Source organism: Rattus rattus, chromosome 1 (genome assembly GCF_011064425.1).
Source record: "Rattus rattus isolate New Zealand chromosome 1, Rrattus_CSIRO_v1, whole genome shotgun sequence".
Classification (NCBI taxonomy): Eukaryota; Metazoa; Chordata; class Mammalia; order Rodentia; family Muridae; genus Rattus; species Rattus rattus.
The window spans coordinates 233,553,596-233,581,359 of NC_046154.1; the positions used below are offsets into that span (position 1 = coordinate 233,553,596).

The window sequence follows — 27,764 nt, forward strand, 5'->3', positions numbered from 1 at the left end:
AGGACAGGGGTGCCCCGGCTGGGACTGCTGGAGAAGGGTTCTCCAAGCTGGAAGGTCTGGAGAACAAGACTTCCAGCAGGGAACAGCAAGCACATCGGTTCTGGGATGAACGGGAAATTAGAGCCTGCGAGCTTGCAGGCAATGGTCAGATTTCTAACTTCTACCTAAGATGGAGTTTCACAAGTCCACAGCAGCTAGTAATTAAAGTACAAATGACTGTATGAACAAGTTTATGTGCTTTGAGGAGACCCCTTGAGAGGCGGGCTTCATGGTCAACACCACATGCACAGCACCCAGGACTTACCAGGGGCTCGCTCTGAGTCCTTTTTAAACATTACACATGAGACAGTGAAGCCAGAGAACACGTCTAGTAGGGCAATTGACTCATTGCTTACACCCCCGTCTAATGTTCATTTCCTTGTAAAATAAAAAACAAGCATACAAGGTTTCCCAATGGTGGACAAAGCAAGTCCCAACCAGTGTAACAACACACTAAGTTTGCATGCTTCCTGGCACAGGAGGCTGCAACTCTGTAGAAGTTTGAAGGGAGACAGCGAAGCTGCAATCTCTGGAGAGTCATTTGGAATACACGCATTGCAAGTCTCTTCAAAGGCATTATAAAATGGGGGGGGGAGGGCTCTTCTTGCATCAAGTGTGAAGTAAAATCAAAGGACAGTCCCAGTCTCTAAGGAATACAAGGCCATAACCACGGTAAGGGACATCCATACGTCCTTCATCCACCTGGAAGTACAAAGCAGGAAGAAAGGCATGGTGGAAGAACGCTGTCCTCTGCTTCCTGTCAGGAGAGACCAGGGCTGGCTCCTACTTCCTTTCCTAGTTAGCTGAGCCCCGAGAACAGAGTTGAAGCACTTGGCTCTGTGCCAAGCAAGCGAAGACTTCTTCGGGGTTACCTTAAGCTGGGGAAGGAAGTTTCTGCTCATTCTATCCACATAAGGACAGTGTGGAAGAGACAAGAGCAGGAAAACTACACACAGTGAAATGACAAGACACCACACAAGGTGCATCGGAAGAGACCCTCCTTGAAAGGAATCATTCTCAGAAGGCGGGGCATGAAGGAGACTGGGCACACGCACGCACGACCCAGATGTATTTGACAAGTATCACATCTGGCCCACCAAGGAAACCCAGGCCAGGATTCCAAACTCCTGTGTGAAAGTCCCCAAGGGGTGAGGGAGAGGGGACTGCGCTGGTTCCGAGCTATTTTAGGCACTATGACTTCATCCTGCTTGCTGAAGCAGACAGGCGGGCCCCATCAATTCATGTCACCACAGGGGAGGGAGACCCAGACTGGAAGCCACTCATTTGTCCCGCCTGGTGTTAGGGCATCCTGAAGCTGGGCCCTGGCACCAGGGTGGGGTGGGAAGGCACCGTTTCTTTTATTTCTTGTCTTTCCCAAACCTAAGGGTATTTGACAAGTATCACATTTCATGGAAGCAACCACCAGGCACCCAGACAATGGCACTGGGGAAGCTGCAGCCAGAGCCAGGAAGCCTTTCTGCTGTGATCAGCTCCACCTAACCATGACCTCTCTTCCCCTCCTAACACTCTTCCTCAGCAGAGTGGAAGAGACAAAGGCTGAGGGTTTGAGCAGTGAGGTAGACTCCTGTACCACAGGTCACTCTGGGGCACAGGGTTCCCTCCCACTATCTTTCCAAGAACTCCGAGAACCCAAAGGAGCAAGGGACAGCCACAGGACTGACTATATGTATGTGTACTGACCCTCTGCCAGGCACTCGTCAGTCTTATTTAAAACTCCCAACCATCCTAGGAGGTTAGATTCCGATCCCTCTTGCTTCCAATCCCCAAAGAGAGAAGCAAGTCACAGAGCTGGGACAATAGCCAAGCTACGAAGACACACTTCTGGTAAGACTCAAAGCAAGCGAGCCCTCAGCCATCAGAGGGTAACAGGATTCAAATGCTTTGCCCTCCTCTGGGGGGAAGGTGTGAGGCTTACAGAAGACCCCGATTCTCCACCAGTCTACCAGATGTGTCACCAGGAAGCATCATGAGGGAGGAATGAATGAATTCACAATGGTAGCCCAAGAACCAGGCCAGACTTCCACTTCGTCACGGGTGCGCCTGGGGCAAAGTCTATCACCCTTGAGCCCTGTTGCAGGCCCTGGTGTGCAAGACTGTGTTTGGTTCTCTTTCCATCCGAGGGATGGAGAACAGCTATGTCAAAGACGGACAAGTGCAGTGTGTGGGGTCACTGGGGTCAACTGCAAGAACGTAGATTAGTTTAATTAGGTCACTACCTCTTAGGGCACTTGGGATAGTGCTCAAGAATCACCTCTAACGAACTCCAAAACATTTCCACTGGCTCGGGAGAGCCCCAGGCTCACTTTGCAGTGGGTCTTCAATTCGCCCTCCCCAGACCCCAGCAACCATGAATCTTCCTGGCTCTCTGTCCACCTATTTAGACCGGTTCACACGAGGGGAACTGTATGACAAGGGCGTCTGAATTTAAGGGGCTTTTCAGAGTCATCTGAACTGCAGTACGTACCAGCACGTCGTTCTTTTTAAGCTTGGGTAATATTCTATTAACTAGATATCACGATCGGCTCCTGCAGTCAGTCAACAGAAGCAGGGTGGCTGGCTTCCATCTTCTGTATGCACAGCACAGCTCGCGTGGCGGGCTGTTAGCATTTAAAGTACTCTTACATTCCACTCTAGCACGTATGTGAACCCTGCTGCCATGGCTGTATTTGGGGTGTGCTGCCTTCCTCATTAACCTATCAGGTTCCAACCTTTCTATAAGAAAAATGGCCAAGAATTCCCAGAATTTCCACGGCAGAGTCAGACACAAAGGAATGAGAAGGTGACTGCCAATTATTAGACTTTTAAAACTTACTCATAACTGAGAACGTGCGGCGGGGCTTGTATGCAGCTGGACGTTATTCTAGATACGCGTGGGAGACACAAAGGTGGCATGAAAGGCCCAATTAAAAATCAAAATGACACTACAGGAATGCAGAGATGGGGAGGAAAGGACCAGGAGAGGGCGGGCCATGTCTTCCACTCAGACACTTTCCTTTACTGCTGTCTAATTAGGTGACCTCAGAACACCCTGGCTGCCCTTGTATCAAAGCTAATCGTCCCACAACCAGCCAGAGACGATACTCGCCTCAAAGCCCCACATGTAGAAACCCGGTGAACCTTTGCTACAACCCTCAGCATCCTGGTAAATGTTTGAAGAACAATGTGCCTGATATCAAACCCCGTCGATGGGGAAGGCTGATATTATCACTAATATCCTCAGTGTTCGGCTTCCAAGACCATTCCTCATCAGACAAAGAAAATGAACCAATCCTCTCTCCATGTGGAGGGTCTTACGTCATCCTGAAAAATGTCCCGCTTCCCTCAGACCCTCTTCCCATCTAAAGTCTGGGTTTCTGGGTTCCAGATTTGGTATAAAGAGAATTAAATCACAACGGGTGTATCGAGGGGGCAAAATGCAGCCTCACTCTGGGAAACAAGCCTTTGGGGATTCAGCCCCTGGGCGGCAGCCAGCACAGTGCCAAACACACGCTGATTAAAGAACCAGGCCGCCACATGTCACTTCAAATATTCCTCACCGTATACATAATAGAGTAGAGCAGATGAACATTCTCATACTGTTCCTCCCTATGGGGTGTAAAGGCAAAAAGACCACTGAAAACTGTAAAGGCACTAGGGGTGTGGCGGGGGAAGGGAGAGAGATCGTCACAGTTGTAAGGACAACATGGAAGTCTTCTCCCTTAACATCACTGTGAACATCTGTCGTTGATTTTGTTCTTTTGTTTTCTCCAATCAAAGGGCCTCACTTTAAGAATAAACAATGGAGGGGGTGCTTAAAGACAGTTTCATTGCAAACATTTCAATTTACTGAACAAAGGGAAATAAATGTCTTCTTTTCTATCTCTGAGTCCACCCCTACCCTTCTCCAAGGTAAATGAAACCAGAATTTTTCCAGAAATGGCCATTTAGTCTCTACCTGAACAATTCAGCTCCATCAGGATACAATGGTGACCACAGAAAAGCCCCGGGGCCAACCAGTCAGGTGCATTTCCCAGAAATGGGCACACATTTCAACTTAAATTCTGTAAATTCCCTGTCATTTTAGTCTGTCCGGAGTATCACCGTTCTCATCCCAACGACCTGAAAACCTCTCTCAGCTGATGGGCAAGTGGCAAGCTGGTTTTCTAGGCTTTATGGAGCACTGCTCTAAATTGCTGGCACTTAAGTTTCAAGATAGAGTTCCTCTTGTTAATAAGGGAGGGAAATGTAGAGGTCTGAGGGAACCAAAAGAGAACCAAGCGAGGGCAAAACAGTGAGAACGCAGCAGAGACCAAGAGCAGCGCTCTGTTACTCGAATCCCACGAGTGTTCAGAGACCCATTTAATTTCATCTTCCTGGAGGACCAGTTTGAAGACAGACGAGGGAGGGGGGATGCTTAAAGCTAAAAGTTAAAAGATTACTGACCTGTGCAACTTGGTCAGTAGGTATCCTCTCAACACCTGGCGTTCAGTACAGGACACATTGCCAAAGATAAAGCACAAAATGTACCTTGTCCCACCAAGGGTTTGAACCCTGTAAGCTTCCAAGCTCTAACAGCTTTGGCGTGGATGTGAGACACTGGGACCAGGCATCCCTCACACCAGGACCTTAACTAGTCCATCTTTGATCCACGTTTTTATAATAAGAAAGTCTCGCTCTCTCAGGAATGGTTCCAGACTAGAAGCTTAGCTCTGCTTTTTAGTTCTAGAACCTAACCTCTCCAAGCCTTCCATCCTAAAAGAATAGAACTAAAAATATCTTTCCCAAACAACCCCAATACACTAATTCCCTCATGAGCCCCCATGCTACAACCACCACGGCACTTTCAGGCAAGATGGCCAAAGACACAGATATCACACACATTCTATGCTACTCACACATTCACACACATTTACACACATCCTTATGCTATTAATAACACCCTGTCCCCTCTTACTTTCTTTACCCCTAAATCCACCAGTATCTAATTGAGAATCTGAGGTGGTGGTGGCCTCAGAACCCCACAGACCTACCTCAACTCAAAGTATCTGCAAATGCTGCACTAGGACCTGACTCTAAGAATCCTTTGACCTCTCCTGGCTGCCTTGTCCATGAAGACTCTCTGGTCCACAGCCAATGCTAACTCATGGCTCTGCCACCACAGGGTCTGACCCTTAGATGGAGCGTTGCTTTGTGTGAGCAAGTCCTTTAACCAGTAGTGCAGAAGCCGTGCCTGATCTCAACTCAGGCGTGACATAAACGCCCACCCTTACTGACATGCACAGAATCTGAGCAGAACCGTCTGTGGTGATGACTTCTTGGTGTGTAAAAATTCACAAGGATCATGCATGGTCACCTTCCAAAGCTGAAGGGTCCAGACTCCTCTCTAGATAAACTAAGACTAAGACTAGGAGCTTCAGAAACTGCAAGGTCCAGCTCTCACCTCAGGAGTGAAACTATTTGCAACGAGGCTGCAGCCAAACAGTACCCTGTGAGGCTCTAACCCTGACGTCCATCTTCTGGTACCTTCTTTTCCCTTACACACCTGTGGGCTCACAGCTGTGAGGCTCTAACACTGACGTCCGTCTTCTAGTACCTTCCTTTCTCTTACACGCCTGTGGGCTCACCTTCTGAAGGATCACCTACATATCTACCCAGAGTGAAGAGATGGCTTGGAGGGTAGCCATATGCTGTCTCTGGACCCCTGAGAGCTACTATTCAGCCAGGAGGTGGGTGGAGGATACACTGCCTGAGGAAGGTAGATGAGGAGGTGGTGGACACATGGGCTCATAAACAACCCCAACCCCACTTAAAAGCAATCACAAAAATCTTTTATGTCAAAGCCTCATTGTACAAAATGAAAACACAAAGGGCTGAGACCACAGTGGACATTCCGGCCCTGCCCAACCCCTGGGGGCAGTGCAAAGGCCAAGGCCAGCTTGGGACAGACAGCTGGACAGATGCAGTAGTTCCTGAGTGTAGTAAGGGGTATAGGAAATGACTTGGGTGGCCATAGAGAACATATATGATCGATATATGATCGTGTATACACACACAACACACACACCAGGATATGTATACTAGGCAATGGAATTTGAATAGCATTTCAAGGACAACTTGTGTTGTTATCGGAATGTTGGCCCTTTCCTCTCCCGATACACAGCTTCTGCAGACAGCCCTGTGCTGCTCTGAACGCTCTCTAAAGGAGTGAATGGACAATGTAAACTGTCTGGCTTTGTATTACTTCCACATGACTTGAGCCCAGCGTTTAGCATTATGGAATTTTTCTTTTAAGAAGAAATGTCTCACTGGGTGGTGGTGGCTCATGCCTTTAATCCCAGCACTCGGGAAACAGAGGCAGGGGGATCTCTGTGAGCTCAAGCCAGCCTGGTCTAAAGAGTGAGTTCCAGGACAGCGGGGGCTACAGAGAGAAACCCTATCTTGAAAAGAAGAGGAAGAAAAGGAGGAAGAAGAAGGTGAGGAGGAAGAGGAGGAGGGGAAAGAGGAAGAGGAGGAAGAGGAACAGGAAAAAGAGAAAGGAGGAAGAGGAGGAGAAAGAGGAAAAGGAAGAGGAGGTGGAGGGAGAACTTTCTAAAACACAAACACATCCCACTCACAGGAACTAGTACACAATTCAAACTTGACAATAATTTTTAATAAATACACTTGACCACAAAAGGCAAAGAGTGAAGAAGTTAAACTCCCATCCAAAGATTACAGGCAGAGACAACAGCTGCCAACAGCCCGAAGCACGCTGCACACAGACTGAGCATTCTTACTCAGAAATCACCCACAAAATGCTACAAAGGACAAAACTCTGATCTGTGACCTGGAGTGAGTGAAAAACTCCAGACTGTGGACCTCTATCTTGAGTCAACCTGTATACACACATACATGTGCGTGTATGTATTGTGTATGTATATATACATCCACACACATCCACATACATATGAGCCCTTGGGTTCCAAACTCTGTGGAGAATGCTCAACAGTGCTGGTTTCTGGTACCCAGGAAAGAAATACAACAATCCAGGTCCCTCCGTAGCCTGCCAAGCCCCAGCTGTCACCCACAGACAGGACGCACCTAGGACGGCATGGCCTTCCAGGATGACATCAATGTGCCATATCAGGATTGCCTTCTCTGTCAGCAAAGCCTGCAGGGAACAGGAACACCAGAAACTACCTGACAGACAGACAGACAGACGATAGCCCAGTGGACATACTCAGGGCCCAGATACTGGGTCAAGGCTCCAAGGCTCTTTAAGCTGCGCCCAGTACATCAGCTCCTGGTGCTAACGGCAGACTGTGTGTGACCACACATGGGAATGGTCAGCACGTCATGGAGGCTGCCACTACTCCCACCCCATCACCAAACAAAGAGGGTGCTCAAGGTTTCTGGCGTGCCAAAAGGTGATCCAGGCCTTGGGATTCTTGAACCTGGGCCACCTGGATAGATAGACGGACACAGCCACACGCTGGTTTGTAGCCAGCACCAAAGCTGAAGACCACAAATGCATCTCATGAACGGAAACAGAAAAAAAGAAAAGAAAAAAAACCTTTTATATTCTTTACAGAAACCGATTAAACTATCTGCACTTTCTTTAGCATCTTTTTTTTTTTTTTTTTTTTAGTATGTGATGCCACGGCCATGAAAAATAATCTCTAAACCGCCTTTGTTGAGCATCAGAATGAGACAGCTGGTTGCTGGCAGGAGGAAATGTTCAATCTTGTCACTTCCAAAAGGAATTCATATTCATAATTAATGATGCTTTTGTCCACGCCAGAAGGAAAACTTAAAGGCTCAACTATGCTTAAGTAAATTCTCCTCAAGCCAACTGCAATACAATTTTATAAATTATAGAGCAGAGGAAAAGAACAACATCTTGTCAGCTGTGAGGAAGACAAAAAAGACAAAAAAAAAAAATTAGATGAACAAAGCAGCCATGCTTCAAGAATGAAACAGGCCTAGAAACATTAATTTCTGGAAAAATAAAACGCTGGACTTTCAGTCTTCCCATGAGATAAACACTAACCGAAAACTCCCATACTACAGGACATGTGTGCCCACCACTACAGTGCCTCAAAGACCTGGTTCTTTATGCCCAAGTGTGCTAGTCAGGAGCAGAGTGGCAATGATCTACTGGCTGAAGATACTAAAGATAAACTACCACAAGATTCCAGAGGTCAGAGAGATGGTTAAGTGGATAAGAGCACTGAATGCTCTTCCAGAGGACCCAGGTTCAATTCCCACTACCCACATAATGGCTCTCATTTGCAATTCCAGATCCAGAGGACCCGACTGTCTCTTCTGACCCCTACAGGCACCAGGTGACCCGTGGTGCATGGACGCAAGCAAGCAAAATATTCACGTGGATAAAACTGGGCTTTGTTTTAATTAAAACAAAATAAATGAGGTTAAAGAGATGGCTCGGCAGTTAAGAACACTGGGCACTGGCTGTTCTTCCAGAGGACCCAGATTCGATTCCCAGCACCCATATGGTGGCTCATGAACTAGTCACACATGTGGATCACATACAGGCAAAACACCCATGCACAAAGAATAAAATAATGATAATTTTAAAAAATACTCTTTGGTTTCAGAGTCATTCCTACGGAGCTTTAGAAATAAAATTAGAAAACTCTTAAATAAATTCTAGTGAAATGCTTGAAAGAAGTTTCCCTAATGATAATACCGCCAGGATGGGGTCTTCAAATGGGCATCGAGAAGAAATGTAAAAGCAAAACCCACTTCATTTGCTCGTCGTAAAGGAAAGATGGAAATACCATAGTGAAACCTGGAATTCTGTGTGCTTATTCAGAAATCGAGTTTCATCCAGCAACTAGGTCACAAACCAGGGGTAAAATGATGGCTGGAACACAAGTGGGCTACAAGTTAGGGAAATGGCAGGAAATGCCTGCTTCATGGTATGAGCTTTTGTCTGTGATTAAATACATGTCCCCAAACTCATTTTTTAACATCCCGAAGGTTACCTGTCTGCAGCGTGGAGCACATTCATGAGGCTGTGGAAAGAAACATCATGGCTACCAGAGCCTTCATGTCTTGCATTCAGTCTTGTTAAGATAATGAAACGCTTGATGCCCAGAGGGCGCAGTGTCATGATGCCTGGGGCACGTGCACTTTACTAAGTACTACTGACCTGTTTGCCTTAAAATGGTTAATTTTAGGTTCTATCAATTCAACTCACTTAGAAAGAAAGAGAAAATAGTTGTGTTGCTATGGTTTAACAGGTAAATTCCTCACCTTGAAGCAGCTCTAGGGCTAGTGACAGAGCCCAGGACATCAGGACCAGTGATGTGACAGAAAAGCCTAGGTTTCAGAGGAGCTGACAGGAGACAGCTAGACCTTTAGGAGGAAAGCTGGAGCACAAACTGACAGAGACCTGAACACAGTCAGTACTCAAGAGAGACAAACACTAACTCCAAATTCACTCACATCCGTGCAGGGCCCAGACCTGACCACAAATACCATTAGCCTGATAGTTATCACATTTACAGTGTGTAAATATTTACTTATGATAACGATAATCTGTATATTACAAACTGGAAATCATAAACATAACAGCAATTTAGCCCACAGAATCAAGAGGAATTTACAAATGTCCAAGTCAGTCAGGGGCTGGGAGACATAAAACGGGAACTGCTGTGTACACAGAAAGCTGAAGAGCTGGGGCAGGCAGGGCAGAATGAGATCAGAAAATCGCACAGAAGTCATTTGACAGGAGGGCATTAATCTCCACAGTTAGACCTGCTCAAGCTTCACCAGTTATGACACTCTCACATTCAAGAGCTTATCTGAGGTCCATGGTCACCTTGATAGGCAGGCATGGCCACCCTACAGTCATCTCATGAACAATGAAGCTTAGGTGTGTCAGAATGGACTCACACCATGGCCACCTAGTGAGGAAAGAGGAGAGGCCTGGAGCAGTCGCCAACCAGGCTATGTCAGGAAGGCAGCTCCATGGCCTTAGTTGTCAAGCATTCTGTCTTAGTTATGTGTCTGTGTTCTGTGTCTGCTGTGTCAAAACACCATGACCAAGGCAACATAGAAAACTAAGTGTTTAAGTGGGCTTGCGGTTCAAAGGGTCAGGGTCCGTGACAACGGAGCAAAGGCGTGGTGGCATCAGCAGCTGAGAGCTCACGTCCTGATCCACAGTCGTGAGGCAGAGAGGGCACTAAGAATGGCTTGAGTCTTTTGAACTCTCAAAGCCCAGCCCCAGTGACACACTTTCTCCGACAAGGCTCCCAATCCTTCCCAAACACTTCCACCAATGGGGGACCCAGTGTTCAAACACATGAGCCCTGGGGGCTGTTCTCATGTAAGCCACCAGGTGCTCTTCATCCTGTCACCGCTGTCATTTCACTTAGTCCCTTACTCATGAGAGCAAGTGCTTGTTTTTTGTATGATGTGGAATTCTAACTGTAGTGGTTTCTCCAGCGAAATACGGCTTAGAATTGTTAAATGGCTAAAATCCCAACTTAGCTATGCACAACTGAAAACCCTGCTCGAAGGGCCAGCAAGGTTGCTGAAGTAAAGACACCTCCCGCCAGGCCTGACAACCCAAGTTTGATCCCCAGGACCCACTTGATATAAGGAGAGAAGCGGCACCCTTAAGTTGCCCCCTAAACTAAACATGGATGCTATGGCATACCCTCCCCCAAATCAAATGAATAAAATGTAAAACAACAAAACCAAAAGCAGGCCTAGCACAATGATCCAACTTGTCTGCAATTGCTTTGAAAAAGGCATAGCCTTTCTTCCATTAAATTGCCTAATAACAACACTTAAAAGAAGCAGTTTAGAGGCTCAAGAGATGGTTAAGGGCACTGACTGCTCATCCAGAGGTCCTGAGTTCAATTCCCAGTAACCACATGGTGGCTCACAACCATCTGTAATGGGATCCGATGCCCTCTTCTGGTGTATCTGAAGACAGCTACAGTTTACTCATATACATAAAATAAATAAATCATTTTTTTAAAAAAAAACCAATTCAGTGATTTTCAGCTAGGGGCTCTTGAGAGGCCCTTGGCACTGGTCAGAGGCCTTTTTTAAACTTATCAACCAGAAGGAAAGACAAGGCACAGGCTAGCTCATCACAAGGAATGATTGATAAGGCACAGGCTAGCTCATCACAAGGGATGATTGATAAGGCACAGGCTAGCTCATCACAAGGAATGATCTCACCTGAAGTCAACAGCACTGAGGTTGAGAACCCCTGATCTAAATTCTAATTAAATAGTCCTGTATGACTGATCCCAAGGGTGGAAAGAACACAGAGCCAAAACACCCCCGAGACCCAGAACTCCAAACTGCAGAGCTTCACAACTGTGTGGCCATGTCATTTTGAACACCACCAAGCCAGTTTCCTCATCTACAAATCAGGTCCCTACCACCCGAGCTGGGTAAGAACCTTCCAGGTCAAGTCTCAAAGCAGAGGCTAGCTGGGCTCTTACCATCTGTGATGGGCAAAGGCTCTAGGCACTTGTTTCTGGAAGACATGGACACCCCGAGTTTGCTTTATACAAATTCATCTGGAAAGGCAAATGCCAAAGCAACAGGCATCCACCTAAACCTGGGCTCCCCGCCCTCTTCCACACAGACCGCCCCCACTCCGTGAACCCACCCGGATCCACCACCCCGGGGAGGCCAAGGGTTGCTGACACAACCCATCATTCCCTCCAGTTCCAGTACAAGGAACCCACGCTGCCCCTGGGTCTAAACCGTATCATCAGAACGAAGTGCTGCTCTCATAATTAGCATCTGCCTTTCCAGGGCACAGATGGCGATCACATGACGAAATCACAGATCAAGGGCTGAGATCCTGGTCGGAGAGCGGGGGCTCTGGCACGGTTCTGGGCGGCTGGGGGTGGGGGTCAGGGAGCTCAGGCTGGCCGCAGTCTTTGTCTGCCACCAAGCCCTTCTGGCACAGACTGGGGCAGAACCAGCTGGAGTCAGCAGGTCAATGCCAGGGGTCAGTCCTCCTGTCAGAGCGCAATAGAGGGAGAGGGATCACCATGGTCCCTCCACGATGTTTTTGTACTAGATGAGGTATCCCTGGCTAACCTTTGGGAAGCTGCTCCACCGTAGCTCAAAGGGCTGTGTTAACTGTGTTAACGGAGTGTTAAAGCCGAGCCAGCGAGCGGGCGAGCGCTGGGGTTTATTCATCTTCTTTGCAACCTCCACCTTCCCCCTTCCCGTATTTTAAGAGGAGGGAGAAGCACCATTGTACTGAACTGTGAAATGCACTCCAATGCGGCTCTAAACGGAAGTGCCATCCAGTGGCTGGATATTCGTTTCCATGGTAACCTAGGTCCCTAGGCCTTGGCACACACAGCAGGAAATGCTGCAGATTTCCAGAACCTTGTCTTTTATTAGAACGCAGAGGTCCATGGTGAGTGTAAACATTAGGGAATCTTTCTCTGTCTCTCTGTTTCTGTCTGTCTTTCTGTCTCTGTCTGTCTCTGTCTGTCTCTGTCTCTCTCTCTCCCACCTCTCCGTGTGTGTGTGTGTGTGTGTGTGTGTGTGTGTGTGTGTTATTGTACCAAGACAATGTAATGCAAGCATAAGAGCCAAACCATTCTTACTGTTAATAAGCTTATGTCAACTATAACTGAATAAAAGATAAGCAAAACTTGTCTTTTCCCCTCCAAAAAGGCTATAAGAAAACAAAAATAGCTTCCATTAAAAAAAAAAAAAAAAAAAGGATCCAGAAGGAAGCAGAAAAACTGCTTTGTAATACCAGATGACCAAGAATTCCTTATAAACAGAGTGTGTGTGTGAGAGAGAGATGCGGGGTGTGTGTGTGTGTGTGTGTGTGTGTGTGTGTGTGTGTGAGAGAAGGTGTGTGTGTGTGTGTGTGTGTGTGTGTAAGAGAGGGGGGGGCGTGTGTGAGAGAGACATGGTGTTGTGTGTGTGTGATGGGTGTGTGTGTGTGTGTGTAAGAGAGAGAGAGGTGTGTGTGTGTGAGAGAGAGACATGGTGGTGTGTGTGTGTGTGTGTGTGTGTGTGTGTGTGTGTGTGTGTGATGGTGGGGTGGTGGTTCCTAAGTCACAATCATGGAAAACAGAGGACAGATGTCTATCCACAGTCCTCGCCACTTCCCTCTTGCACATTGTCACCATGAAACCAACCAGGCAAAGCAAACTACTTAGTGACAAGGCAAGAGCTGGGCAATCTCCACTTCTTCCTCTTTAGCCTGTGGCCTGGGGCAAGTGACCTCTCTGCTAACACTGGCCACTTTCCTAACAAAAGCGCACACTGGGCACTGCTATGGTCTGAAGGGCCTGACTGATAGAGTGCTTGCCTAGCATGCATTAAAGCCCTGGGCTCCATCCCTGGGAGCAGATTAGACACCAGAAATCCCAGCATTCAGGAGGGAGAGGGGGGACCAGGCGTTTAAGGTCCTCCTTGGCAGCACGGTGAGTTTGAGGGCAGCCTGGGATCCACATGAGACCCTATCTCTCCAGGAAGAAAGGGATGGGGAAGGGGAAGGATAAAGGGGGAGGGAGAGGAGAGCAATCAAGGAAAGACAGACAGGCATGGGAGGGAGAGTAATGGAAGTGCAGAAACATGTACCTTCTTGAATTAAATTTTACTTCAAACTATTAAAAATTAGAACATTACAATCAAATTTCTACTAAAAGATCAATAGAGTATGATAAAGTCCTGGGTTCAATACCAAAAAAAAAAAAAAAAAAAAAAAAACCATAGGAGGCCAGGGAGATGCGAGTTTAAAGATGCGAGTTTAAACGCACCCGCTGCTCCTGCAGAGGACTTGGGTTCCACCACTAGCACCCACACAAGCATCTCTAACTCCAGTTCCAGGAGACCCCGATGACCGCTTCTGACCTCCACAGGCACTGGGCATGAATGTGGTGCACATCATTTTAGAGAACTAATATTTTAAATTTTTTTAAATGATGGGCTGGTGGGATGGCTGAGTGGGTTAAAAACCTGCTGCCAAGCCTCACCACCTGCAGTTTGTTCCCTGAGACGAATGCACGCGGTATGAAGGGGAAAGTCAATGAATCCCACTGAACTCCAACTGAGCACCATAGCAGGCTCCCCCACACCACACAAATAAAGCTCACACCCACAAACTGAGTGCAGTAAGACTTCTCAGTTGTCAAGTTTCCATACTATGCATACGAAGAATTTACTCCAGGTTCCTGGAGGCAGGAGAGCTTTTGAATATTCATTATCTACTTCATGAATTATTTCCCAATAACCCATTTTCTCCTGCAGTAAACCAGCTTGCAAGTGTTTAGTGACTATAACATCATAAGTGGTTGCCACACTGACATGTTTCTTTGAGCTGGAACTTTGGAGGGTAGGACGGGGAAGCTATGCATTATGGGAGAAAACATGGTGGCACAACGTCAAGTCTCTTCGAGGTCGAGTTTACTTCCCAAATTGTTATTTTTATCTGAGATGGGCAGGGTTCAGACCAAATCAAGCTAATGCCTCCGTGACTAATGACTTTTCCAAGAAAGCTCTACCTCACAGAAAATACCTCGCCTCATCTGTATGAACTACAGCAAGCATCTTCTCCCACGAGCATTAACCAATGTTTCACCGATAGTAGCTGCAAAAGTTTTTGAGTGGGGTGGTTCAGAGGAAAAGCTAGTTAGTGAACTGGAACGGAAGGGTGGGGCAGAAGGCAAGGCAGTGGTCTCTATTTAGAGCCAAGCTCCTAGCAGCTCAGGGCCCTGTAAGCGGGAAGAGGTCACCAGTTGACTAAACTACTTCATACTGCCTAAGATGGATAACGGCTCTGCACAGCTCAGGTTGGTCACCCAGAAAGACACACACATCCTTTCCAAATGCATACCTTCCTTCTTCCTCTCCACTGCAGCAGAGAGTGTGGCACACATCCTAACAGGTGTCACCTGAATAAACACACCCAGGGAGACGGGAGACAGCACTGGACGGAGTGAAGGCAAATGCTTCTTCTCACCACTGTCAGTACTGCTGCTGCCCACAAGAGGACCAGACACAAACCTGGTTGCCCTCGTCAAGTGCTTTGGTAGTGAGGTTTCAGGTGACACGCAGAGTAACAGACCACTACTCTCTCAGGAGGTATTTCAGGAGCACACAGTTCAAAGCAAACACTAACCAGACACAAATTGGTTAACCACCACGAACACTATGTCTCTGGCCACTGGGACTTCCCACCCAAGGATCAATAATAAAGGGCCACGGGCAGAACAAGACCAGGTGCTGTAGAGGGGAAGGTAAAGGGGCTGCCACCTGACTGCCGCGAGTGTGCTGTTCACGGCTTTCCAGAACATACACACTTGCCTTCCAGAATAATCGAATGCGTAATTAATGTAACCACCTCCGAACTCAGCAACCACATACGGCTGCGCAAAAATTGTAAGAGTCATTTCAGTATACTTATATATAAACGAAAGCATTAATAAAGTAGTTCCCATCGTTCTAGTCTTTATGTATAATGTCATAGTGAGATTTATAAGGTCAAAGTCAAGCATCATCTCCTATTGTCCAAATTCGATACCACAGAACGTAAAGAACAGAAAAAAGAAGATAGCTTTGCATCCACAGGCCCGGTTTTAGCAGTGCTGGGTCCTAAGCCAAAAGCACATGACTTAATGCTGACGAGCCAAAATGGCTCCGAGAATCATGGGAAATCCTCCAATCCAGGAATGCAGTAGGAGAGTGCGCCTGTAAGTATGATTCGGAGCCTGGAGCCATGGCAGACTGTGCAGTCTCTGCTCTCTCTAAAGGGTTTGGACAGGAAGGCTTAGGAGCTGCGGGATTTATCTTGAATCTGTTTACTTATTAATGGCCACGGGCTTTAGCTCTTATTATAAATAGCAACAACCTGGACAAGATTTTTTGTACATACTTTACACAGAGACACTCTTTACTCGCACCTTATGTAAATTGAGACCACAGCCATACTTACTATAAAACATAGGTAGGTGCACGTATATAAACATGCACATGTGTGTACGTATACACACACGCATAAAGTGAGGATGGTGTGAGGGTCAGGCAAAGGTTCATGAAGCCTCCCAAGTCGTGTTGAGCACAAGCTGTCAGCACAGGGAAGACTGGATGGGAACAGAAGCTGGCCACCCTGGAAGAGGCTTGAGTTCCGTATTTTAGACAGGACTCTTAAGTTAAGTCTGAACCCTCAGTTCTTTCTTCATCTGACAACCAACACTTTAAAAGGATTGGAGCTAGAAAGTTCAATCGACAAAGAGCTGTTTATTTGGTATGACGGACACTGAAGTCACTCTCCATGTTCCCGTGACTCAACGGTAGCTAGGAATGGCCAATACATTCAGATATGATGGCGTGCCTGCTTCTCATCCAGTTACCAAAGGAGGGGACCGCAGGGCACTTTTACAGAACTCGGTATCAGGGATGCACATGGCCAGCTTCCTTATTCTGGATCCGTCGGCTCAGAGGCCACGCCCGTCAGGGTATGCAAATCCTCTCCCCGTACTTGGAATGCACAGCAGGTCAGGCTCACCTGCTCAGAGGCCGCCTTCCTTATTGCATCCACATGCGGTCTGGGCCACTGCTTTCCCTAAGCATCACTCTGTCTGTCCCCAGCTACAGGGACTGAAAGGAATGCTTGGAGCCAGAAGTATTAGGGGTGGCTGATTTTTTTCTTCCCCAAGCTTAGAGACAGGACCCTACTAGAGACAAGTCTACACATACTATTCGTTTGTCTCATATACACCTGATCTGTACATGGTCTCAGGGTAGCTTCACGTTATTTTTAATCATCCTGAACATGAAACTGATTTTTGTAGTGTAGAATTTCCCACTGTGGTATCATTACCACTCAAAAAGGTTTGTGCAGGCATTTTGGATTTCAGATTCAAAAGGCAGTAACAGATGCTCAGCCAGTATTTTAACAAAATAAAACGCATGTCCCTCAACACAAGAATGGACATCCTTTAAAAGAGGATAAAGCCAGGCAATGGTGGCACATGCCTTTAATCCCAGCACTTGGGAGGAGAGACGGGAGGATCTCTGTGTTAGAGGCCAGCCTGGTCTACAGAGTGAGTTCCAGAAACCCTGTCTTGAAAACAAAAGACAAAAAAATAAAATAAAAAGAAAGAAACATAAACAAACAAACATAGTTCTTCAGATATACTGTCTACACGAAGTCAGTAACTACTGTATTGAGCATTTTTTCTCTCTTACACACACACACACACACACACACACGCACGCACACACACGCACGCACGCACGCACACATTTCTACCATCAAAGAAATTCTCCTGCCAGATGAGCCTACCTAGACCAAGCAACCAGTGTCTTTATGTCTGCTACTGTGGTGACACAGACCACCAAGTCCTAGCACAGTAGACTTCGATTTAAAGCAAAGGCAGGCAAACAAACAAACAAAACGAATAAGAGAGAAAAAAATAAAACAAAACTGTTGGGGTTGGGGATTTAGCTCAGTGGTAGAGCGCTTGCCTAGGAAGCGCAAGGCCCTGGGTTCGGTCCCCAGCTCCGAAAAAAAAAGAACCAAAAAAAACAAAACAAAACAAAACAAAACTGTTTTGAGTTTGCCAGCTAGTTTCCTCTTTCACGAAACATTGCATGAAAATTCTTATTTTTTTATAGCTTTGTTCTTCCGCCTCATACCCACATACCTCATGTGAACCATAACTGAGTGGTCAAGTTGAAAACAGCAAAACCAAGTTCAACAGTGTTTTCCAATGCATCTTCAATCTAGTGTTCTTACACACACACACACACACACACACACACCACACACACACACACACCCTCTTCACCCCTCCCATTAGAGACTTCAGCGCTAACCCGTGATGTGCCACAAACAGTCGCATGAAGACTGCAAGGAGAACATGCTGACCCTGAGTTTGCTGACTGGCTGGCTCAATTTGCCTCCTAAGGAGAAATTAGCATGGAACCTGCTTCTCAAATGCTCCAGAGTTCTTCCCTTGCCTGGAAATAACCACAGAAGATGTGGTCTAAAACACCAAAGCGTTTTCCACAGTGGCCACGGGCTTGGCTCCGGGTTGTCTGAAGGCAGTGTGAAACCTCTGTGCTTTATGAATGAATGCAAACACGTTCCTTTAAAGCAGTATTTCAAGCTTTTCTTTTTTAAAATATTCAGGGCTGAGCCTGCAAGAAGGACCTTTTTATTTTTTAACTAACTTTTTTTTTATTATTATTTTCCAGTTTGAGGCTAAAGTACTTTGTACACGGTAGTCATATGGCTCTAATTACAAACAAGAAAGTTCTAGAGTGGAACACTCTGCTCATCCAGAAGTTAAAGGCTACTAACATCTCAAACAATCTGGTTAAAGTAAAACTCTGGGGCAAACAAGAGCAGCCCGGCCGGAGCTCAGAAATTCCCTAGCACCGTCTGCCCAGCCACGGAAGATTCCTTCCCTCCCCCCACCAGCCAAGTGCAGGTGGCCACCTTCCCTGTACCATGACCTCCTCATGGGGGCAGGGGACTTCCGGCTACGGTGAAATATGAAGACACACTGGAACTCTCAGAGAGGGGTCACCAACATTCAAATTCTGAACTCTCAGGTGCACTCTGTCCAGATGTCCAACCCAGCAGGCCCCCATGCCCAGAGGACTCCAGCATTCTCACCAGAATCTAACAAGGCCCCTGAGAGGTGAGCCATAGTCACTCATTTGTTCAACAATGTCAGAAGCTCATATATGATATTGGGACTCAGGGCTCCCCATAAAGGAGGACAACACAGGTCGTCAGCTGGAGCTTCCACAGTGTGGGGATAATGGTGACAGCAAGGCTCCAACAGCAGCCTGTGCCCTGGAGGCCCTAAGCAGTCCCGCATGAGAGATGAAGGATTCGGTGGTCATGGGACTCACACAGCTCAGGGAAGATCCTCAGCTCATACAGAGGCCCGGAGAAGGCTGGAAGAGTGTGCAAATGCACAAGCAGAGGAACCAAATGTCCTGAGGCTCTCGGGAGCTTCTCTGTGGGTGGAGACGCCACTCGACAGGTGGGTTATGGGAAGGTGGCAAGAGGCCCCGAGGGACAGCAGAAATGAACCTCACTAGGAAGCAAAGTCTCCTAGGAAGCTTTTAGACAGACTCCAGAGTCCCACCGGACTGTCACCACAGCCCTCAAGACTGCACCTGAACACAAACATCTTCAGGGATGACGGTTCATGCCCAGAAAGTGCAGACAGTGGCATTTAACAAACAACACATCCCAAAAGTGTGTATCATCCACTGACATCACAGACACTTTCTAAAGGAGCAAACTTGCTTGACCAAACCTAAGCCTCAGAGATTCTCCTCACCTGCCTTGGAGGCCTAGGCTCACTGATGAAAGCACACCCCTGACAGACACTTGGTCCCAGCTCTACCTGTCCCACCACACACAACTCTAACTGCAGGGGGATTCCCACAACTCAATGCAGCCTAAATGCCCATCTCTGGAACCCAGTTTCTTGCTCCCACCCTCCATTTTAGTCTGATTAACTCTGCCTCCTCGATTCTGTTCTCTCTGGAATAAAAGCAGAAGCTACAAGGACAAATTAGAAAAGGAAGTTTACCCCACCCAACTTCATACGTAGCCAATTTAACAAGACTTACGCAGTGTTTAAAACCATGGATAATGAAGAAAGGTATGTTGGTCTTTTCTTGGGACCCCCCCATACACACACACCCCAGTTCTTTTTACAGTGGGGAAATTAAAACTTGGGGTTACACAGCTAGAACAGCCAAAAGTCCAACCCAGACATCCCAGCTCCCAACCAGGGTTTTTGCATGGATTGGGATTTTTTTTTTTTTTTTTTTTTTTTTTTTTTTTTTTTGTTTTTTTTTTCGAGCTGGGGACCCAACCTCCAGGCCTTTTGGTGGCCTACCACTGAGCCAAATCCCAGCCCCTGGATTGGGATTTTTAATGCCTTTGGAATGAAGTCACTTTAAAACCAATTATAAGCACATGCTAAGACCAGAGTTCCTTATGTAAGGAACCCTAACTTACTGGTTAGGGGGGAGGAGCTCCCATTCACTGGCCAATGACCTGCCTCAGTGTCCACAAATGACCTGTTTTGACTCTATCCCTTGAAATATTCATCACAGGGTGTTGTGAGAACAAAAAGACCCTGGGTCCTCTTACTCAGCTCTACTCACTACCCAGTCAACCACAATCCAAACACATGAAATGGAAAATTCTAGAAATAAAGAATTCCTAAGTTTCAAATAGCTTTTATTGTAGTATCATTGTAACTGTTCTCATTATTAGATGTTGTTAATGTCATTGTGCCCAATTTACACAATAAACCTTATCGTATGTATATATGTATGTATATATTTATGTATATATGCATACATGTATGTATGTGAGAAAGCAGCATGTATGTATGCATGTATGTATGAATGTATGTGAGAAAGCAGTATGTATGCATATATGTATGAATGTATGTATGTGAGAAAGCAGTATCTATGTATGCATGCATGCATGCATGTATGTATATATGTGAGAAAGCAGTATCTATGTATGAATGTATATATGTATGCATGCATGCATGTATGTATGTGAGAAAGCAGTATGCATGCATGCATGTATGTATGTGAGAAAGCATACATACCAGGCATCTGATGTGGGTCTTGGGAAGGATCCCCAATAACAAAGAAGAGACAACTCTACATGTAAACCACTCAAAGCAGAGTCCAGCCCGCAGGACGTAGTAAAGGTTGTTAGCAATCATGGTTTTCCATATTAAAGCCATACTCACTTTTAGACATGATCTAGTGTTCCTGGAACCCATTTCTTTCCTTCTGAAAACCTTGAGCTCCTGTGAATGGGCTTGGCACATGCCCAGGATGGGTTTTCAAAGATGTAAATGTAATTACAGTAAAACACAAAAACATGAAAAAACAAGTCACACAGCACTGTGTTCTTCAAAGGCCCTTGCTGACCTTAGCAAACAATGTTGTGAGGACCAGTACTGAGAGGCTAGACACCGTAGGCACCCTGATCGGACAGCACTCACAGGTGTGCAGATGCTCTCCCCAGCACACATGGCCGCCCGCTGCAGCATACTGAGAAACCTTGTATTCATTCCCTGTTCTTTTCTTTCCTTGGTTTTTAACTGACCCAGAAAAATGCATACTCACCAACTCAAAGATCTTTCAACTCCAGAGACAGCCACAAAATCTAAGACAGTTAACACCTATCAACTAATCTTTTGTGGCCAGTGAATCCAGAGAAAGAGAGCATGTTTCTGTATCTTACATAAATGAGATATTAATTCCAGAGTATAAACTAAACATATAGAACTGTGCCTATTGCCAATAAACTCAAATTCCATCATTTCATTATACACATTGTATAGTGTGTGTGTGTATATATATATATATATATATCATACATAATCAATATATACATGAGCACAGTCAAGTTATATGCTTTTATTTAGAAAAACAGGATCAAAATAGAGCCCAGATTTCAACACTGTATAAAGGATAAGTATACTATGAGAAGATTGATTTGATCCTCATAGCAACTACTTGTAGAAGATTTTCATAAATAAACTTTGCTGATAACTCATGCTAAAGATCTCATGAATGACAAAAATCTTTCAGAGCTCTTTCCTTTGAGAACACAAAAATGTGAATATTCTGGAGCCAGAAACCGAGTTAGCATTATCTTGACATTCTGGATACTGGTGCAATAGAGATGTGAATCTACGGTCTGCAAATGACACCACTGTGAGACGCAGGGAGAGGCTCCATAGAAATGCAAACCATGACAAGGGGATGGCACCGTCCAGCATTATGGAATGGCCACTGCAGAGAATACAAAGGACTGCCACGCGGTGGTGGCACACAAGTTTAATACCAGCATTGGGAAGCAGAGGCAGGAGCATCTCTAAATTCAAGGCCAGCCTGGACTACAGCTGAGAGTACCAAGACAGGCAAGGCTACATACACTGTGAAACCCTTTCCTAAAAAGACAAAAAAAAAAGAAAAAGGAAAAAGAAAAGACAAAAGCAAGTGCTGACAGAATTGTAGGCAGAGGAACTCTTCCCTGTTTCTATAGGAGCATAAATTAGCACAGTCATTTGGAGGACCACAGAGGTTCCTCAAATATTAAAAATAGAGCTAGCATATGATCCAGCAAGGCCCCCTGAGTAATATTTAAAGGGAAGGAAATTGCACGTGGAAGACACATCTGCAGCTGTTTATAGCAGTACTGTTCTCAATGGCCAAGAAACGGACACCGTCAACCAAGGGGAGGCGGGGGAAGATATGGTACAGATATCCAACTGGACTGAACACACAGCTGGAGACGTGGCTCAGTGGCTAAGAGCACTGACTGCTCTTCCAGAGGTTCTGAGTTCAATTCCCAGCAACCCATGGTGGCTCACAACCATCTGTAATGGGATCTGATGCTCTTTTCTGGTGTGTGTGAAGACAGCTACAGTGTACTCACATATATAAATAAATAAATCAGAAGGAGGGAGGGAGGGAAGAACTGAACATAGAATGGTGGTTACTGGGAGGGGAGGGAGGGAGGGAGGGAAGAAATTGAAGATAGAATGGTGGTTACCAGGGGCTGGGGAGAGCAGCGAGAAAGGCCAATGGAGAGAGGCTAAGAGTACACAGCTGTGTACCACTGTGAAGCCCACAGCCTTCTAAAGACTCATCCTTTCCTCAGTGAGGCATAGACCACTAAGACAGGGCACTCCTCTGGAGAGCCAGCACTGCTGCTCAACCATGAGGACTTGAGTTTGGATCCCCAGCAAACACATAGAAGCCAGAGTACAATGTCAGGAACCTGTAATGGGGAGCGGGGACACAGGCAAAGACAGGTGGAGGTTATGAGCCAGGAACCCAGACAGGCTGAAATGATAAGATCCAGGCTCAGTGACATAGGAAGGTACCTGACATTGACCTCTGACCCTCACATGCTGGCACAGACCACACACACACACACACACACACACACACACCAGACATTCATAGATGCATCTGCTGCATAGCCTGTAACAGCAAATACCTGGGGGAGACACAAATCCAGCCACAGAATAATAGTTAGAACTCGCTCTATGCAGGATCGAGTCTACCAGACATAGAGATTGGATCTACAGTGCTGGCAAGGAATTGGTGCCACAGTGTGGAGCAGAAGCCCAAGTGGCTTTAATGTCTCCTAGGAGTGGCCATCTGAGAAAGAACTGCATACACACTGATGTGAAGCTAACATTTTCCTCCTGGGAGGGAGGGACAAAATGTTTACAAAAGGACACTAAACTTTTTTTTTTTTTTTTTTTTTTTTTTTTTTTCTTTTTTTTTTTTTTTTTTTTTTTTTTTTTTTTTTTGAAGAACATTCGATAAGTTTCCCAATTTTTTTTCTTTTTACTAAGAAATTAAATCGTTGGCATAAGAAGTACTTCCAAGCTTCTCATATCACCATGGAAACAGTTCCTGTCGGCCGTATATTCTTTAAGGCATACGGGCTCCCACATCCAATGAAAGAAAGCAGTCATGCTTTGGATCCTAAACAAACTGTGCTGCTGAACGACCTGAAACCAAGTGGCTTAAAGATGTGTCACACAGGAGTCTGTTCACAGTGACATTGCCCCGCCCCCTCGCCCCAAGCCTGGCTCTAACTCATTACCTCCAGAGAGCCTCTTCCTGCTTCTTTTCCAACAATGCCATTTTTTTCCTCCCCTGGAAGCATGAGAATTTCCAGGCCCTCCAATCCCCCACCCCCACCCCACCCCAAGAAGTACCCTGGGAGCTGCCACTTCAAAAACTCAGGTTCTTACCACAGGAAATCACAGACAATCAGGGTCACCTTTCCCGTTGCTCCTTTATGATCCACCCAGCAATTTAACAGTAAAATCTAAAAACATACTCTGAATTCTTGAGCCTTGGGAATGCAATCCCACACTGGGCATGGTGGCTCACACCTGTAATCCCAGCACCCAGGAGGATCAGGAGTTCAAGGTTATCCTCAGCTACATAATGGGCTCAAGGCAGTCTTGGCTACTTAAGACTGTCTCAAAGGAGAAAAAAAAGATGGCGGCTCAGCAGGTGATATAACGCCTGCTGCCAAAGATGGAGGCCTGAGTCTGAGCTCTAGAAACAGAGGACCAGCTCCTCAAGCGGTCATCTGACCTCCACACACACTTGCACAGGGAAATAAGGTATGCATGGCTGACAGTTCCAGACACGGCTGAGGGGAGAAGGAAAAACATCGTGGATGGATATTTTCTTTTTCACATCACTAAACATTGGTTTGCACGTTAGGTTCTGTAGAATCAAAGTTCCCCCGATTCCTACAACAGGTTAGATCGAAGTTAAGTCATTTTAAAGACATTTCCAAATTATACGGGTTAGGACCTTCACCACACAGACAAACCAGATGAAGGAAGCTTGATGCTGACGTCACTGCCATGTTTCCGTGGGAACCTTTTGCAATGCTGTTGGCATCTCAGAAAGGAGGAGAAATGGTACCTCCCCTGAGAAAATGTCCCGGATCCCCTGCGCTGGGTAATAGCTCATTCTCCGACAGTCCCTTGGTACCGTGTGCTTCAGCTATTACACATACACATACTATAACACATATTACACATACTATTTCTTACCATAGACATTCCTTATTTACACATCTCAGTCTCCCTACTCAAACTATGTGCCTTTTGGGGACAAGGGGGAAACATATTGATTCTTGTGGACAGTCCTGCAATAAAAGGAGTTTCAACCTATGAATATTTAATTAAGTGCCCACAGTGGGTCTCAATGGACCACTGGAGGGACTGGGACCAAGACTCAGCCTTGCCCTAAATGCCCAAAGTTCCCAGTGTCAGTGAGAGCAGGTTCATAGCTATCCATGCAACGAGGGAGCCCAGAATGACCAGCCAAGGAACAGGCAGAGAGAGGCTGTGTGGGAATGAGAGGAAGGTAGGCCTCCAAGTATCCCCTTTCCCTTGGCGCCTCTCACACGTCACAGATATTCCTGGGACTCTGAGCCATGAAATCTTTTCAAAAGATTTCACCTTCTGGTCACTGCTTTCCCAATCATATTTTAAACATGATTTAGGCTCTGGATGCTCTGTCTTGTGTGGTACCATCAGGACTGTATCGATCTCTTGTTCACAGGGTCAGAGAGATGGTTACGGCCCACAGGACGATGCTCCTATCATAAAAGGATTCCTTGTTTGACGAGGACAGTAGCCATGTAATTGTCTCCAGGACTGCCCATTCCAGGAGGTACCGTGGGGGAGCATAAAGCCACCTGTGCTGGAGGGGTCACAGCAGGACCAAGGTGCAGCTCGAGGCTCTATACCAGGCCCATCACTCCAGTCACACCCACAGCAGGCCGCCTCAGGAAGGAACAGTGGCTCCTCCCCTTTCTTGTCTAGTCTCCACGCACGCTTCACTATCTGGGGAACTAGTTACAACTTCTAACGTGCACAACCCCACAGAGTTAAAAATATATGAAAACTATGAGTCAGCCAGGCTCTGATAACTCGAGCCGCATCTTCTCGGGAAGCCACCCAGGGGGAGAGCCCACGTGCTGGATCCAGTTAGCGCTGGAAGGCAGCCTCCCATCTGCTCACCACGTGTGTTGGTGGCCATGTCAGCCACTTTCTGAAAGGCGTCCAAGAAGGCAGCTGCTGCTACTACTGTTGTCCTGAAATGCAAACAGATAACAAAAGCGTGAGGAATGTCTCACTGGCAAATTCGTCGCAGCTCTTGGGCTAAAACCTCTGCTACACCGGGAGCAGAACCCTCCAGGGAAGCAGTCTAGGGGTAGACAGTGTTTTCTCCCTCGCACTCAACCGCAAAGATGGCCCGACTGCGGAAACTACTGAGCAAAATTTTAAGCAAAGAAATAAAAGGGAGGTGTGTTTCTACCCTAAAGAAGAAAATATTATTAAAATGTAGATGGTACAGGTAACATCAGCCTTAGAATAGGGAAGTAATTTATGTGCACGTGAATTGGCAGGGAACCAAATCTTGGAGAGCAGAAAGTTCAACATTTCACTGCCAAAAAGAAAAAGAAAAAGAAAAAGAAAGGAAAAGAAAAGGAAAACCGAGACCACAAGTCGAAAGACATTTTAGAGGTCACTGGTTCATACAAGAGTGACTGATGCCCTGCCACTATGACTCAAGGCCCAGATTGACCCACTGCAACACTAGCTAGGCACAGCTTTGCTCCCTAAATCCTCAACTATACCAGACTAAAATACTGGGGTTTGGTTTCATTTGTTTTGTTTTGTCCGGCCCCGGGATGCTCTTTCAACTGCATCTTCTGAAGTCTTAAAAGCAACCGAGGGGAGAATTAAAGCTCAGTTCCTGCCTTGGGAATCTTCCTTAATTCTTACTCATTCCCGTAAGCACAACCAGCGGGATGCACTGGTCACTCGGTGACTTAGGACACTGTGAACTGAGAAATGACCAGAGTCCCACCCAGGCTGCTCTGTGACAAACCAACAGAAGTCGCCTATCACTCGGGGACTTCAAAACGAACTCGAAGCCTGATGCAGTCTTCAAGTGTTTATTACATGATGCCAGTCTCTACTGAGCCTTCCTCCCAAGAAGGCAAAGTCACAACAAGAGAAGGACTTGAGAACAGAATCAGAATATAGAAAAGGAAATGGTCTGTCTCAAACACAGCGACAGTGTCTGTGCAACGAAAGATTTCTAGGAGGCTCTGAATACGGTCCTTTAAGCCAAATTTCAAAATCAGGTCTGAGAGTTTCTAGCAGATCAAGAATATATTCTGTTCAATTTTAAACAATCGTCCCCCTCCCCCTTCACACACATACATGAGCATACATTTGAAACATTTTTAAAGTGCTGACATCAAATGCAAACATTGAAAAAGTTATCTTTATCAGACATCCTGAGACTTATAAATAGCTCACTCTGACTTACGATTAATATCTGACAAGCTGGCTTGATTTATTTATTCTCATTCAACTCAGTGCCAATCAACCATATTTTATGAGCCAGCGGCAGACAAAGTCCTGTCCGTTACAGTCACTGGAGTAGACTTCTACTGCAAACTAGGACGATGGTCAATTTTGAGGAATTAAGAGCTTTTAAATGACTGTCACACTGCAGTTTCTGACAGCACAAAGGACATCTTGGCCCTTTCTTTGAGCACACAGAAAAAAGGGAACCACTAAGAGCTAACAGGATAATTCAGCTTAAACACTCCAAGACAGACTGACGTGCTTCTTCTGCAGTGGTAACTGCAGCCTTTCTCCAAGACTCAGAATTAAACTCTCAGTTTGATAAACTGACAAAGAAACGGCCCCTGATCTCAGAAGACCTAGACTGGGGACATGGCGGGGACAGGTGCTGAGAAGTCTACCTTGACTTTTACTTTCTACGTTCAAGACAGGGAGTGAGCTCAGTACTTCAAGCTCCACCATTCTCACCAGCTAAAGGCAAGGAGAACAAATTTTCTCCAAGCCCACGCTGACAGCCCTCAAACAATCAGAGGCTGGACAAGAAAAGGAAGGGGAAACTTAAATGCTTTAGTTCAGGGGGAGACCTCCTACAGGAGGGACGCTAACCTATGTGAGATGAGCCCAGTGGATGACAAATGGCTAGGAGGCCAGGGTAGCCCCATGATGGGAGGCCGGTGAAGCCTTCAGAAGAAGACCCAGACATGGCCCAGTGAGCTCGGAAATTGAGGAGACAGCCAAGGACCCGATAACTGGAGAAGGTATATATCCAGGGTC

General features: G+C 46.3%; 1 protein-coding gene across 9 annotated transcripts in view; it reads right to left on the minus strand.

The window, feature by feature from the left end:
* Mtss1 (MTSS I-BAR domain containing 1) overlaps positions 1 to 27,764 on the minus strand; it is a 139,300-nt gene that overhangs the window by 86,250 nt on the left and 25,286 nt on the right. For all 9 annotated transcript variants that reach the window (XM_032915856.1, XM_032915810.1, XM_032915830.1 and 6 more), the window contains exon 3: positions 25,629 to 25,702. In XM_032915856.1, coding sequence (XP_032771747.1) covers positions 25,629 to 25,702 — 74 coding nt within the window. The remainder of the gene's footprint in view (positions 1 to 25,628; positions 25,703 to 27,764) is intronic.